This window comes from Anser brachyrhynchus (genome assembly GCF_964034855.1).
Source record: "Anser brachyrhynchus genome assembly, chromosome: Z".
Lineage (NCBI taxonomy): Eukaryota > Metazoa > Chordata > Aves > Anseriformes > Anatidae > Anser > Anser brachyrhynchus.
In genome coordinates, this window is record NC_137697.1 from 4,492,784 (window position 1) to 4,508,153 (window position 15,370).

At 45.5% G+C, this 15,370-nt stretch overlaps 1 protein-coding gene across 5 annotated transcripts in view; it reads left to right on the top strand.

Annotated features, from left to right (window-relative positions):
* Nucleotides 1–14,188, top strand: part of UBAP1 (ubiquitin associated protein 1) — a 32,312-nt gene extending 18,124 nt beyond the window's left edge. For all 5 annotated transcript variants that reach the window (XM_080574760.1, XM_080574763.1, XM_080574762.1 and 2 more), the window contains 6 exons: nucleotides 2,117–2,241; nucleotides 4,622–5,551; nucleotides 9,057–9,092; nucleotides 9,562–9,759; nucleotides 11,121–11,222; nucleotides 12,978–14,188. In XM_080574760.1, coding sequence (XP_080430886.1) covers nucleotides 2,117–2,241; nucleotides 4,622–5,551; nucleotides 9,057–9,092; nucleotides 9,562–9,759; nucleotides 11,121–11,222; nucleotides 12,978–13,118 — 1,532 coding nt within the window. In that variant the 3' untranslated portion in view covers nucleotides 13,119–14,188. The remainder of the gene's footprint in view (nucleotides 1–2,116; nucleotides 2,242–4,621; nucleotides 5,552–9,056; nucleotides 9,093–9,561; nucleotides 9,760–11,120; nucleotides 11,223–12,977) is intronic.
* The last annotated feature ends 1,182 nt before the right edge of the window (nucleotides 14,189–15,370 follow it).

The following is a 15,370-nucleotide window of genomic DNA, read 5'->3' on the forward strand; positions in this document are numbered from 1 at the left end:
CTATGACCATCCATGTTTCGCTTCAGAAACACTTTTTAACTGTCCTAAAACAGTTGGTGTCTCTTAACACATGCTTGGTGTTTTTGTAGCAGGATTGTATTCGAGATGAGGTTATAGCAGTGTATTAGAAAATTATCATAACTGGGAAGAAACAAGAAGGTTTTTATTCCTTAGTCTAGATGCTGAGGTTAAACTGACAGCCGTCAGTTCAGCTCATCTAGTCTGGGTGTGCTTAGTTTTTTACTGTCCCAAAACGAGGAATGTTGCTCTATAAATACTGCAGTGTGTGCTCTATGGCTAGTGCGTATTTCAGGCAAACAAGAAGGCTGTGGAAGGGGAGGTGTCTCCCACTTACTGTGTCAGTAGGTCTAATAAGACAAGTATTTGTGTACTGAGCAATTTGGGCTGTGAGAATGGTGCAAAGAGGTAATCGTGCTTGGCTTGCATGCTTGGATCATCCCAGTTAGAGCAGGACTCGTACTAGTGGGACTAACCGGGGTATGGCAGCAGCAGCAGTCAAGCTGGACTCTGAGCATTTAGGTGATAAGGCTGTCTCTGACCTGGCTGTGATGTAAGTGTAAGCACAAAGGCTGCCACAATTGCTACTTCTGCATAAGCACAGACTGTTGTGTCCAAGTTCTCACACTGCCAGCTCAAATACTGTTTGGATGTCATGGTGTTGGTGGACAGCGAGGTGCAGTTTGGATGCTGTGCTTTGTACTGCTTCTTAGTAAGGACCAGTGAAAATACTATTATATTCTGCCTGGAGCGCTCTTTTGTTTTGTTAGTATGGGTGCCGTGTAGGTTGTTCAGCCTGAGGGTGTTGGGGCTAGAGAAAATGCCCTCTGTGTCCCAACAGGGCTCTGGGACCAGCCAACACAGTGCATAGTATGAGAGCTCAACTGATGACAGCACATAAACATTTGACTCCAAATTAACAGGATATTCCTGTTTTCAAGAGCTGCTTGTCCTCTTGAAGCTTGTGGCTGCGTTGTTGTAGATGAGTCAACAGTGAAGGAGCACAAATAGTACTTAAACTGTCATCCAAGTATGAAAATGGGTCACATAAAAATGGCAAGTCACAGCTCACTGAGCAAGAGGTTAGTCACCAAACATCTCACATTGCCACTAATGTCTTGTCGGATCTGTAGCATTCGGAGCAAAGTTACAAACGATTACCAGACAAACACTTGAAATTGCTGTTATACACAGTCAAAAACCTTGCCTGTAAATCCAAAAGCTTAGACCAGTTCTTCTAGAAACTACAATTTATGTTATGGATTTTCTCACACTTCTTCAGAGCAGCTCATGGAAAACAAACCTTTAGTCTGGCTTCTCAGTGGAGCTTGAGTTGTTGGTGGTTCTGCCTAGTGAGTTTGCAGGGTGCCTGAAGAGCTTTTGTCCTAAACCACTTTATAAATGCTACATGTAAATGATAAATGTAAAGCACAAATGGAGGACCATGAGGAGTCTGTGGCCTCTCACTGGAGTGATCACAAACAAGTAAGACTGGATCTGGTTAGATTGCCATGTTTAAAAAGTCAGAATTGCTATTCTGAATGTTCTTGAGCTATTCCACTGTTTTGGTTAAAGCAGATCTGGGCTTTGGGCTACTTTGTCCTTGTGACCATTTCTATCCAAATGTTACTTTCCACTTGTATGCCAAAACTGTTCTTTTTTGTTGTTCCTCTCCCTTAGCTGCTCTAGAGCTGGACCATTTTAAAACTTGTTTTGAATACGATAAACCAATGGCTTCTTCTATAGGGGCATAACAGAACACAACATTCAGGAGAGCTTCAGATTCTGGTTGTGTAGGCATGGTGTTGTCATGAGGGAAGCTAAGATGCTGGGATTTTAACTTCAAAATCTGTTCAGCTATTGCGGCGTTGTAAAATGTAGTTACGGGCTAGAATATTCTTTTTAAAAGAACAAAACTGAAGCAATGGAGTCCGGGCATATTCAATGTGTTTCTTACCTCACAACTTCCTTTGTATTGGGTCACATTGTGTGGTTGGGGCAGCAGAGAAAGAGTAGCTGCCAAATACAGAAACATGAGGCTTAACTGAATGCATTAAATTTGTAGGGTTTTTAATACAATTTCTTCTTTTGATCTTAGGGCCTTTCAGTTATCTCGATGATGTCCCGTTTAAGATAGGAGACAAATTTAAAACCCCTGCGAAGGTTGGATTACCCATTGGTTTCTGCCTGCCTGATTCTTCTCAGCTTGTCAGAGAAGCACAGGTAAGGACGGTTTGTGCACTTCTGCTCTTTCCTCTGCCACCGCAGGTCTTCAACGTGTGATGCTGTGAACTATATTTTTCTTCAGGTATTAGTCTTCAGTGTGCTATATTGTTACTTCACAGTCTGCTAGAATGTAGAGGAAGATGATAAATATTGTAAGCCATGCAGAAAGTTTCTACTTACCACCATAAAAAGCCTGATGGCATTTATTTTCATGTATCTACTCCAAAAAAAAGTGTTTTTGTTTAACAGTTAAAGATTTAAAGACTACCCTGACATTGCTAATCTAAAATCGTATTTTTAAGGATGGTAAGAAGTGAAACACCCATGCTATGGCGTACCCTCAAACAGGGTTCTACAAGTATGACCGTATTCTGTGTATTATCATGGTAATGGGGTGAAGAAATAAATTTCTAGTTCTTACTTTCTGTGCGGTACTGAGTGGGAGATCTTCGCTACATGGCTGGAGAAGTTGCTGCTTGGTATGGATTGCTTCCAGGTCTCTGAAGCACATGGCTCTGGCTGTAAACTTTTGGTAGCACAAAATCAATCGCTTTACCATAAATCCAGTCTCCAAATGCAGGTTGTGATACAGGAAATACAATTGAACTATATTTTTCTCATTTGAATCTGCGATTCTCCTTGGGCTGCCCAGTTTGTTGATTTCAGCATCAGCTGTGACAGATTGCTGTGGACAGGTCTACTTTTTTCTGCCCTGCAACCTATCTGCTGCAGAGCTGAATATCCAAATTTCCTGACATCATGGCTTGTTATTATAACAGTCAAGTGGTTGCCTGACTGACTGTCCCAGTACACACGCTTCCACCTAGTTAAGCTTGAGTTGGAGTGCTGCAGGAGGCTCTAATGTCCTGTGCAGGCCTTGCTGTGTTATGTGTCTGTTTTCCAGCCAAGCTGGGGTTCAAATACAGTACGCCTGGTTGGAGTGCAATGCCTTGAATAATATGATGTGATCGTGTAGGCTGTGCCTTGCACGGTACTCTTTGGCTTTTTTACAGCTGTGGTGGGAGCTATTCAAAATGGTAAAAGTACATGGAGGCTATACTGACCAAAGCCATGTACTTGTTATTTCATGTGTATAAACACGTGGTGTTGTGTGTATGCAGCTATGATAGCTCTGCTCAGATGGCAAAATTTGGAACAGATAGTGCCCAGCATTTCTGCCAGTGAGTTGTGTTTCAAAATCACCTCATTGATAAATTGTGTATCCCATCTCTTAGAGACTTAGAGCTAAGGGAAGGGAAAACTACTTCATATAGAGTTGAGATGGGTCTTGAGGTTCTCTTTGGAGCCTGCTGTGGGATGGATAGCACAGTATGAGTCCCACAAAAGCCCAGCAGAGGTGTAGCAAACCTTCCTGGCTTGTTGCTCCTCAGAGGTAGGATGTCGTATTAGCTGTTTGGTTATGTGACATCATCCTGGCAGGCAGGCTGTAATTCTTGTGAGTCACAGGTAGGTTACACCCTGGACTTGGCTTTGTAGGCTGTATTCTCTGAATGTTTTGTCATGGTATGGAGGGCAGTAAGGGCGTTTGGTCCTTGTAAGGTACTAAAGCTTGACATATATTTATCGTGTTCAGAATTTTGTCCTCTCAGTCAAGCCACCACAGTGGCCTGTGCGCTGTTTGTTAGTGAGTAGCTTATGTAAATGTCCTGAGTGCTAACCCAACCCTGAAGGAGCTGATGTCAAATGAGAAAAGCTTGTGGGTCCCAGTCATGCCAGTAACAGTGGCAAAATCTACTACTACAGGAAGTTGTTGTCAGAGTAGCCAGCACATCCCCTTTGCCTGGAGAGCCATTAGCACAGGTATGAGAATGCTCATACCTCTCCAACCAGTGGGTCTAAAACTAGTGTCAGGTCCCTTAGGAATCTTTTAGGGGGAACTGATAAATACCTTATTGCTTTTTGGATGCAAAAATTACTCCGCTGTAGTCTTGAATCCTAGTTCAGTGGTGCCAGATCTGGGTGTGACTGTCCATCATGCGTGACATCGATGTCACTGACACTTCAGGCTTCCACTGACTGCATCTATTTTCTTGTTGGAAGAGGGGGAGAGAGTTGTGAAAGTGATCTTGTGATTATCAGTAGCTCTAAACAAAACTAAATGTAGGATGGACACAAAATATGAGATTCTGGTCCAGACTATAGCCAGATTTTGCTGCTAGAGGTAAAACGAAGCTGGTGTCTCCTACTTCTGCCTTTCTGCAGGTTACAGGAGATGCTGTGGAAAAAAATTCTTCCATGATGATTCATGTAGTTCTTGCTCTGTGTTACTTGTATTACTCATGCTGTAAGGTAGTAGCTATGATTCTTATAACTTGTCTTTATTTTTTTCCCTCTTTCCCTCTCTATCTCCGGTCAGTATGACTTCTCCCTGGAAAAGAAAACAATCGAGTGGGCTGAAGACGTCAAAAAAATTCAAGCTGCCCAGAAAGAAGCTGAACGCAAAGCAGAAGAAGCAATAGCAAACTCAAAAGCAGCCCCAGAGGACAGCAACAGAATGGGGTTCTCAGAGGGACCTTGCCCTGAGGCCATGCCTCCTCCTATCAACCCCATCCTTGCTAGTCTGCAGCACAATAACATTCTTACGCCCACGCCAGCCGACAGCAGTGCTGTGAAGCAGAAAGTTCTTAGTCCACCTCGCCCCAAAGCAGACTTCAACCCAGCTGATTTTGAATGTGAAGAAGACCCATTTGACAAACTGGAATTAAAAACTATCGATGATAAGGAGGAGTTAAAAAACATTCTGGAAATCCACGTGGGTACTACTGGGCCGGTTGTTGCCCAGCTGTTAGATAGCAGTTTGCCCAAAGGAGGGTCTGAGTCTGTGCTGCAAGATCAGGAGGTTCTGGCATCCATAGAAAGGGCCACGTTGGACTTCAAGCCCCTTCACAAACCCAATGGCTTTATCACTTTGCCGCAGTTGGGAAACTGTGAAAAGATGTCCTTGTCTTCCAAAGTGTCCCTGTCCCCCATCACTTCAGTGAGCAATATCAAATCCCTATCCTTTCCTAAACTCGACTCCGATGAGAGTGATCAAAAATCATCAAAGCTCATGAGCACTTTCCACAGCACTACCTGTCTCCGCAACGGCACTTTCCTCAGCTCTTTGCAGGCCTGTGCTCAGACTAAAGCTAGCGAACTGAACGGACACCATGTGGTTGGTCTGTCTGCTTTAAGCGAGGACAGTGGCATGGAGACATCAACGTTATCCTCTTCGACCAGGCTGCCTTCCCTGGCTGTGTCAACTGTTTGTACGGAAGAAGAATCGTCTCAAAGCACAGTGACCACGGTAAACACGCGGTGGATTAAAACTGGGTTTGTGGGGGAGATGTGGAGGTGTGGAGGCAAATGTTGATTCTGAAATGTCCCGTGGCTTTGTTTTTTTAGCTTCATTTGATGTGTGGTGTGTAGATAGGACAGATCATGTACAGTAATTCTTTTATGTGGCAAAATCATCAGCCCAACAGGTCTTCATGCTGACAGTTGTGAACCTTAGACTGCTACTCCCAGGCTTCTTCACCCTGCTCCCCCACATCTCTTAACTTGCAACCAATTCTGGTGACTTTTTTTCAGCTTCTCAGCTCTTGTTGTTCATAGTTACAGTTAGCTCAAAAGGCATGCAGTTATGTATAAGATTTCTTCCGTGATTTCTTACCTGTGAGGGTGGGAGGATTGCTTTTTGGATACCAAAAGCAATTTTGAAGATCATCTCAGACTTACGGATTTTGGTTGCTGTACAGCTCTGAGACAGGAGTTTGAAGCTTCACTGCTTCCAACTTGTAGCAAGTTCTGAGAATACTTTGGGGACTTCACGCCATCTGTTGTGGCTTTGTGAGTAGGAGTCCAGGCTTGAGTAAAATTGGGCACTTTTTTCCAAAGAACCTAAGATCTGGACACCAATACTCATGAATTCTAATGGAAACTGCGTAGCCAAATCTTCTAATTGGCTCTAAAATCCAAGGAAGGCTTGGATTTGGAAGGCTTCTTCTGTCTGTGCAGGTCGTTCTGTGTTCTTGCTGGTGTACTGTAGGTTTTTGTGACACCATGTGCTCTAAAAACAGTGACGGCCCTTCTCTTCCCACTCTTCTCTCATCTCTTTTCAGGCTTAAGTAAATGCAGTGTTATTTGAGAAATACAATGTTCTGGCAACAAGTGTATCCCTCAGAGCACAGCAGAATAGGTGTTCATCGACTGCTAAACCAAATGCAACCCAGTAAGCTTTGGCAGGAGCAGTGGTGTGCTGAGCAAGTGCTTGCTGCTACACATTACAGGTTTGAGGGGAGGTCGTGTCATTGTATGTGGCTCAGAGGTGAAACCTTGAAGCGTGACATCTCTAGGGATTAACGCGAAAGATCACTCACAACTAGACAGGTGGGCTTTAAGATAGCCAAATTCTCACTCAAGGTGTTTAAATCTCTGCTAGATTAAATCCTATTGAAGACTGAGAGGGGAGGTGTGTTTTCGAGAACGCTGTAAGGGAAGGTACAAAACGTTTTAAAAACTAAAAAAGGAATTAACAAATAGACTTACTAAGAAACATAATAAAGATCATCACTTGAAACTGTGTTTTGGAAGTACCAACCAAGCCAAGAAATAGGTGCGTTGACAGAACTAGTTCTTTCTATTGAAGTTCCAAGGCTTCTGAATATGATTGTTCCCTGTTTCCACGATAAGGTTCCAGTGGCTGGAAAAGGACAGCAGTTACAAGAAGTTGAAGTATAGGCCAGGGCCGTAACAAAAATCCTCAGAGTATGAAAAGGATAGAGAGGGAAGTCAGAGTAACCCATGTGGCCACCAGAAGGACGCAATTCTTCTACTGCAGGATTGCACGAGAAGAGGCCTGGCGATTTTATAAAGCTTCAATACGCTTCTGTCCCAGTGTGTTGCACAGTGCTGTTTACACACATTTTTCCCCTCACAAGTTCAGAAATCATAACTTTGGATTTGGAGTTACCACTGGAGCATGTTTTACCAGTGAATTGGATCTAAGGTTTTTTGGATGCAAATAAACTTGTGATTTCTCTGCTGCACTGATTCTGGCCTGGGTGGTTCCCTTTTTCCTCGCGGTGTTTCGTGAAGCTCGCGGGTTTGCTTTTTGCAGCTTTGGCAGAGGAATAAATGACTAGTGAAGACAATCAGTTGAAATTAAACAGAATTGTTTAGAGATCTGAATTTGTATGGTATGTCCTATTTGTGGAAATACCTGGTTATGGGAGGGTGGATGGATGTACCTGGTGGACCATTCCGAATGTACTGCTGCATTAACACGAAGTGCTAAGCACAGCAGCCTGCAGGTGAAGCTCCCAGCTTGTGTACAAAGTCCCTAAAAGCAGGAACAGTGTGCAAGCGTGGGCTGAAAGCGCTGCACGCCTTCTCGAAAGGCACTGAAATACAGGCTTGAGACTTAAGGGAGTACAGCCTCTGAGTGGCCAGCTCTGTCTTGTGCAATTCCTCTGGGCGATTCCCTCCTCCACTGGAAGTCCTTTGATCATGAGCACAGGTTATCAGGCTCACGTAGATTGAGGAGCTGCTTTTCCGTGACTTGAATCCCTGGTGTCAGAAACAGTTTGGGTTCTTCTCGCTGTTGCATTAATAACAGAACATCATTCATTCGGGGAATTTGATAGCCAGCTGATTTTAGACCCGCTATTTCACTGTATCCCATATTCTAGTGCTTTATGCTCTGCCAAAAGAGTCTGGAGAAGGGTGTAATTTGAGGAGCTTTCAACCTGTGTTACCACCATGAGGACAGGTTCTTAGGTAAACCAGTCCATCAGGCTGCATGTGATTTCTCAGGTTTGTGTCCTAGAAGAAAAATTGAGTGGCAATGTAGAAAAAACCCCTCACCTCCCCCAGTCCTTCCTGGGGCCCAGAGAAGGACTTTCTGAAGGAAGTGGGAAAGCTTTCAAGCAATTGATGTTGGCTGAAACAGTATTAAGAAATCCTGAGGGTTTTGGTGAAAAGTGATTTCTTGCAGCTTCTTCTAACTCTATTTAAGTCTTCCTCTATTTTAAATGGATTAACTGAAATGTGCAGACCTTGGGTAAAGTGAAATAGAGCTGTTGGTTGGTTGTGCCCCTTGGCAGACCACTTCTGCAGAAGTGGAGCGGGTGTACAGCCCTGACACAGGTGGGTTCCCTCGCCAGGCTCTGTTGGAGACTGAACAGGCAGGACAGGGGAGGCCTCTCTGAACTAGGCGTGCTACTGAAAGTGGGTAACTTCTGTGCTGTCTGGCTGGAGCTTCCCAAAGTAGGGGCTGCTCCCCATTGCTTATTTTTCTCCTGCCAGCTATTTTTTAAATAATTTAACAGTCCTAGTTTGATACAAGTGATGGGAAGCAGCCCTTTGAGGTGGCTACTTTAAGCCTTTGAGGTGGCTACTTTAAGATTCCTCTTGAAGTAAGAGCAGTTGGCTCCTTTTCAACCCAGCAAAAAATTTACTAAGGGAAAGCACAAAGTTTTACAAAGACAGGTGTTGTTATCCCTGTGCTGGGGATGGGTCAATGTTGGATGCTGGTGGAAAACCACGTGTGTTTAGCCAGTGTGCTGTTTTGTTTATATACAGCATGTGAAATGCAATGCTTTGAGAGCAGAACAAACAATCCTTATGATGACTATCTTAAAACTACACACAGCTGCATAACTTCTGCATCTCACGGATTACTGATCAGGCCACAGGTCTCTCCAGCACAGTAGACACAGTCCCCGATGTCTTCCTTGAAACCTTTTCCCCCAAATGTAGCAAACTCTGCTTGTGTGCAACGTTCATCACCTTATTCCTGTGCTGTCCAACAGGTACACCCAGACAACAAGGAAACAGAAATGCCTATGGTAAGTTCCCACATTCCCGTGTGCTTGTACTGCGTGGCGTTTGTAAAAAGCTGCTGGGGTGTTTGCAGAGGTAACATTCCTCTGAGTACAGAAAATCTTAGGTGATGAGTGAACTGCAGGGTGAGGGAAGCAATCCCTTGCTTCCTCCAAGGTCGTGTTTTCCCATGTCATAAGGACCTTTACTGTTGGAAAGGTTGGGTGTGAGAAGGTTTCAGTCCTGCCAGTAAGAGGGAGTATATAGCAAGAAATCTGTGTAATCAAATGTTTTGTTGAGGGTAAAAGGGTGTGGTGGGCGTCAGACTGCATGAAGTGCTTGGTTTCATCCTAGCAGTGAGCAGCTTCCCCAGCACAGCCTTGGAAGTCTCCAGTTACCTAATTTTGCAGGGTGTCCTAGTTCTGCAGTAGCCAGAAATGGGGACACAGATGCAAAAGACGACCGCCACCTAAGCCTCTGGGTTTTCCCTTGTAGGTAATGCACCAAAATTTCCCAGTGTCTCAAGTGCCCAACAACACCAGCTGCGCAAAGCGGTCGGGTGGCCCTGCTCCTGACGTACAGCAGGCCCTCTCTGCCGGCGAGAGGCAGTGCATAGAGACCGTCGTCAACATGGGGTACTCGCCTGAGAACGTCCTGAAAGCCATGAAGAAGAAGGGAGAGAACATAGACCAGGTAAGTGCTTTTGCTGGAAGAGAGAAACCTCTGAGTGGGCGCTGATTCTGCTGAGGAAACAGCCTTGGCTTTGCAAAATGGAGGGGGAGGGCACTTTATTCTGACAGTGGGTTGCAGAACTGCCCCAGAAGTTTTCACCTGGCAGAAAAGGCTCCCCAAACCAAAGAGCATCTGCACAAGTTTCTGTTAAGCTGCTTGAGGCAGCACAGTCTTCTTAGGAGCCACAAAACAATCCTTGGGAAGCTTGGCACGGATCCACGCCTTTAGTGCTGCGTGACCAAAAAGCAAAGCACCTTCCCTGTTCTGAGCACAAGGGGTTACTCTGCTGATGCCTCTCCCTGCAGAGAGATGGGCCCCTGCGGGCTTACTGCAGCCATGAAAGGCTCGCGAGGCACCAGTGACCGACTTTTTGCGTGCTCTGACTGTGGTGCTTCCTGCCATGTGTTGTTTCAAATGCTCGCTAAAACCAGGTCACAGAGCATAAAGCGTGCTGGGGTGAAGCGTGGCTCTGGGTCTTGGATCAGCTTCAAACAAAGTGACGTTTTGAAGCCAGAGGAGCGTGGCCAGGCTTTCTGTGCTGGCCCCACGCTCCCTGTGCGCTGTGCAGAGCGTTGCCTCGGCAGGAGGAGCGCCCTGGTAGCTCCTGTGGTGTGTAGGATTTGGCTGCTGGTAGAGCTGCTCTGCTTGCCCCCTGCCTATAAATCAAGAGCATTGAAGCTGTGTGAGGAGCTGTAGTGACAGACAGAAGGAATGTCCCTTTGGAGGGCAGGTTCAAGTCCTGCAGTATTTGCATGCTGCTTTCTATCTCGTTCCTAGCACTACCTTTCCCCTACCTGTCAGACTTTCACCCCTACCTCTCAAAGCTGAGAAGGAGTAAGAAATGTGGCACCAGTTTCTGGGCACGTGAGCTGGGATCTGCAGCTTGCTCAGCAGTATGCTGAGGTGATCTTAAGAAGCTGACCGCTTTCAGATTGCGTTACCTCTTCTGGCTGAGAGGAAAGTAAAAGCTGATGTAGCTTGATTGCTGGACCTACGGTACCCCTTTGACTGAAAAACACTGTTAATCTTAAATTTCTGCCTCCTCAGTGATTCAGAACGGAAGGGTAGAGAAGGAAGGCTGCTTGACTGTAGTGAAAAATGAAGCTGATGGGAGAGCACGAAGACAGAAGGACTTGTTTGCTTTTTTTTTTTTGATTAAGCTCTTGCACAAAGAGGGTCTCAAGATTGAGCAGGAAGAGCTTTGTCTCGGTTCCTCGTGAAGCCTGGGATGGAGTTGTGCTCAGTTCCTCTGCACATACAGAGGTGTGCGGCTGTGTGCTGTGAATGCAGCTCTGCAAACTTCTTTATTTCGTTCCCTGCAGGTTTTGGATTACCTGTTTGCACATGGACAGCTTTGTGAGAAGGGCTTTGATCCACTTCTTGTTGAAGCAGCTTTGGAAATGCATCAGTGTTCAGAGGAGAAGGTAAGGGTGCCGTGTGCTCTGCAATAGTGAGAATGCACCACGAAGGGGAATTCCAGCAGCAGTTCCTCTATGAAGTGGTTGGTGTAATTCTAGCTCCACGGTAATGCTGCCTTGTTGTCAAAACTGGCTGCCAAAGAACATCCTTGTGGTGATAAAGGGAATGTGTTAAAACAGACGTCTGCATTTGCTTTATTACCCTTATTCGCATGCAGTTTTATGGGAACAAGCTTATGTTTCAAAGACCCTGCTTAGTTTGATGGCAACGTTCCAACTACAGTGCCTTCTTTTGGGCAAGGTGCTCGGTACACAGAGAGTTAACTTCAGAAGCAACAAATTATCATCAAAACCCTTCCAGCTTGCCCTGGCTGTAAATTTTCTCCACTGTGCAAAAAATGCATCTGCCTGGCAAATTCGGTTAGGGCTCTGTCTGGAAAAAAAATCTGGTACATACAGCTTTTGTGTGCCTGGCTTATGGTGTGGCTGCTTTGCCAGCACCAAAGGTACAGAGGCAGGAGCAGAGGACAGCAGAAGTGCTCTTTAGTGTATGCCAGCCTGTTGTGTGCTGAGTTATAATGGGAAATCTTTGGAGGTGCCGTCCACCCACCCTCCCCCCGACATACACATACAGCTAGTGGTGAGCTTGCAAACAGAGGAACAACACCGTGAAGATAAGGGAAGTGACAGTGTTTTGGAAACAACACTTGCTAGTGGCTTAACCCCCAAATTGGAAATGACTGATCTCCTGGTTGTCTGTTCTAACCTGTTTTTCCCCTCTGGAGTGGAGGCACTGTAAGCAGCAGAGGGTTCGTAAATGTTTGAGTTGATTTACTAGTTGTCACTGTTTTTTCAGAGCTCTGGAAGGATTTATGTGATGTTGGTAGCATAGCACGCGGTGCTGTAGTGGATTTACCCTGCTGGGCAGCTGAACACCACCACAACAGCACTCACACTCCCCCTCCTCAAAAGAAGAGGGGGAGAAGAAAGTATCCTTCCCCTTTCCCAGCTTTTATTGCTGCATGACATCATGTGCTATAGGATATCCCTTTGGTTTGGATCAGCTATGTAACGTTCCCTCCCCACCTCTTGCCCACCCCCATCCTACTGGCTTTGGGGTCCTTGGAGGGAGTCCTGGTGCTGTGCCAGCACTGCTCAGCAGCAGACGCAACACTGGTGTGATACCATCGCTGTTCTTGCAGAGCAGAGCACTGTGTGGGTCACTGCGGGGAACGTTAACTCTATCCCAGCCAGACCCAGTACAAATGTCCAGTAGGGTTTTTTGTCATACCCCTGTTTTGCCCTGGATCTGAAGAGTCATTTGATAGCGAGGGCTATTGTACTGTTCCCAAAGTCAAAGTAACTTGAAAAAACTTCCGAGGCGGCTGAATGTGGGAGCAAAGTGATATTAATCAGCCTTTCTGGGAGTCTGAATGGGGCCAGACTGATTAATTTCTACTGAGAGAGATACTACCACAGACTAAGCTTCGGTGCGTTCACTGAAGAGGGTTTGGGAGATGCAGGGCTGCAAATGCTGGGAACTGAAAGTGAGGTCCAAGGGCTGCTGCATGCAGAGCCCTGATGACTCTTGGTGGAGTGGATTTGCTTCAAACCGAGCGTGTGTGGGCTGTGCACGGGAGTGGGATTGTACCCGTGGGGTGCCCGGTCTCTGAAGACTGTCTCTGTGCTAAACCCCAGCTCTGAGTAAGACTGAGCACCGATTTTTCTTTTCTCTTGCAAATAATCGTCTGTCTCTTTCAGATCACAGAACTTCTCCAACTAATGAGTCAGTTTAAGGAAATGGGCTTTGAACTAAAAGACATTAAGGAGGTCTTATTATTACATAACAATGACCAACACAATGCTTTGGAAGATCTAATGGCCCGTGCAGGAGCCAGCTGAAAACACATTCCTGGGATCTCGGCGTGCCACGAAGCAGGACTAGCCCCGCCACCTTCGCATCCAATGTGACTTGCTCTCGGCAGGAAGGAGTCCGGCTTTTCACACACATGGGAGAGTGACTGAGCAAGCCTACCTGCGTGCATCACTCCAGCATTTCTCTTTCCACTGGGAGCCAACTTTCTTTCTTAAATTAAATTTTTTAAGTGTCCTTTCCTAAGTTTCCTTTTTTCCAGCTTGGCCACGGAGAGTTTAAACTGCCCAGCCGCTACTGGAATTGTACATAGGCAGAGACTGGTGTGGTTGCCCCCACTGTTGCACTGGAGTTGGACAGAAGAATACGAAGTTGGTTCTGAAACATAGGATGCTTTGGTTCTTTGAAGCTGCTTTCATGGTGTCTGCTTGTACTGAATTATTTGACTGTGTCACAGTCCAGATTAACTGGTTAAATTTGACCTTTAGTGCAATGGAATTTTATTTCTTGGTTGAAAGTAAGCCTATAACTTAGTAAAAACACTGGTTCAGAAACTGTCGCTATGCATAAAGAGAAGCTGTTCCTCTTGTGTTCTTTTAACCCATGCATCCAACACTTCTGCCAGACACGAGCGTCCAATGCTGAGCGGTGTGTAAGTTTGCTTGGAGCAGGTAAGCTGTGAACTCGACCTGGACCTGCAACTTCTGTTGGTTCTTGAACCCGAAGGCACAGAGCTGGGGCTCAGTATTCGTAATCCCCCAGGCTTATAGGATATTTAAGAAAATGTTCTGCTAGGAAATCAACTATCTTTTGTTTTAAATAATACTCAGTGTGATGCAGGAGGTTTCTTTCAAGCACCTTCTTTAAAACAAATATACTCACTGCATTAGTTCCATTTTCCACACTGCTGTAGAATTACATAATAACATCTAGTACTAGAAATCAGGTTTTGGGTTGTTTTTGATAGTACCAAGTATTACGTTGTACATTGTTCAAGTTCTAAATACATAAAATATCATCAGTCTTGAGGAATCTTTAAAGTAATTTGCTAAATATTTTGATTCTGCAGAAGAACAACTAATAAAACCCTCAAATGTAACTCCCAGTGTCATGGTTCCCATCTCTCATGCTCTTTGGCTTCAGCAGATGAAGAACTTGCTGGATCCTGCAAGCCCAGGTGCTGCCCACTCCTGTGGGCATGCACGAACATGGTCTGCGTTGGGCAGAGCTACCCGAGGTCTCCAGGCAGGTGGCTGCAGTGCTGGAAGGTGTTGCTTTTTTTGCTGTGTTTTTTTTTTATTATTACAAAAAAAACAAGCCTAGGGATCCAAACTCATGTTAGAGCATGGAGGTGGGAGCATCGGACTTTGGGAGGGGAAAACAGCTCGGCTCCTTGCCTTGGGTCAGATTTTCAGTAGGAGGTTTTGTAGTTCATCAGGACCCTGAAGGAGATGGCATCAGTCTCCGTTACGCTATTAACTTCGTACAGCCAAAGCATCACCTCTGGGGCCGCTGTTAACTCCGGGAATTCTGTGAGGAGGACGACAATGTTAATTACATACCTTTATTTAAAACAAAATGATGTTGAGGAGAGATGCACCTGTAAGTGTCGAAGAGATCTGGAGAAGAATGATGAGCGGGACCAGGGCAGACTTCTTTGTGTTGTATCCTGTAGCACCGAGCTTCACCAGCTTCTAGTGCTGGGGCTGAGAAAAACTTGTCCAAGGACATTCACCAGCGGATGGTCAGCAATTAATATCAAGTTTGGGCTGCCTCTGGGGGCTCAGGTTAATCAGGTGCCCAGCTTTCCTTCCCCCGTGAGAAATGTGACAGTTTGAAACAAGGAAATGGAGTTCTGATCAGTCAGAAAAGCTGGAAAACTACAATAAACCTGCTTTACTGTTACTGCTGTGCGCGTTTAGTTGTGTTGCTTGTCTCTGGTTTCTCAGAGTTAATACCCAAACAGGTTCCTGTCCGGTACTCGGCAGTCCTGAACAGGCAAGGAGTCTTGCCGGCGAAAAAGCAAAACTACTTAGACCAAACCTCTGAATAAAATCATCTCTTTGGTTAATGTGTGTTAATTTTTGTTTGGGGATGAGGCTGGGGTTCTCCTCTCCTTCTGGGTGGTGAGAAGACAAATGTTCCTGGTCAGTCCTGAGACCTTTGCTTTCCCTTAGGTTCTCAAATCAGCAGCCTGACGTAGGTACCTGGTAAGTGGCACTCAGCTGCCTTAGCTTTGTCAGAGGCTGTTCTGCCTCTGTGCTGGCTGCTGCTCAATGCT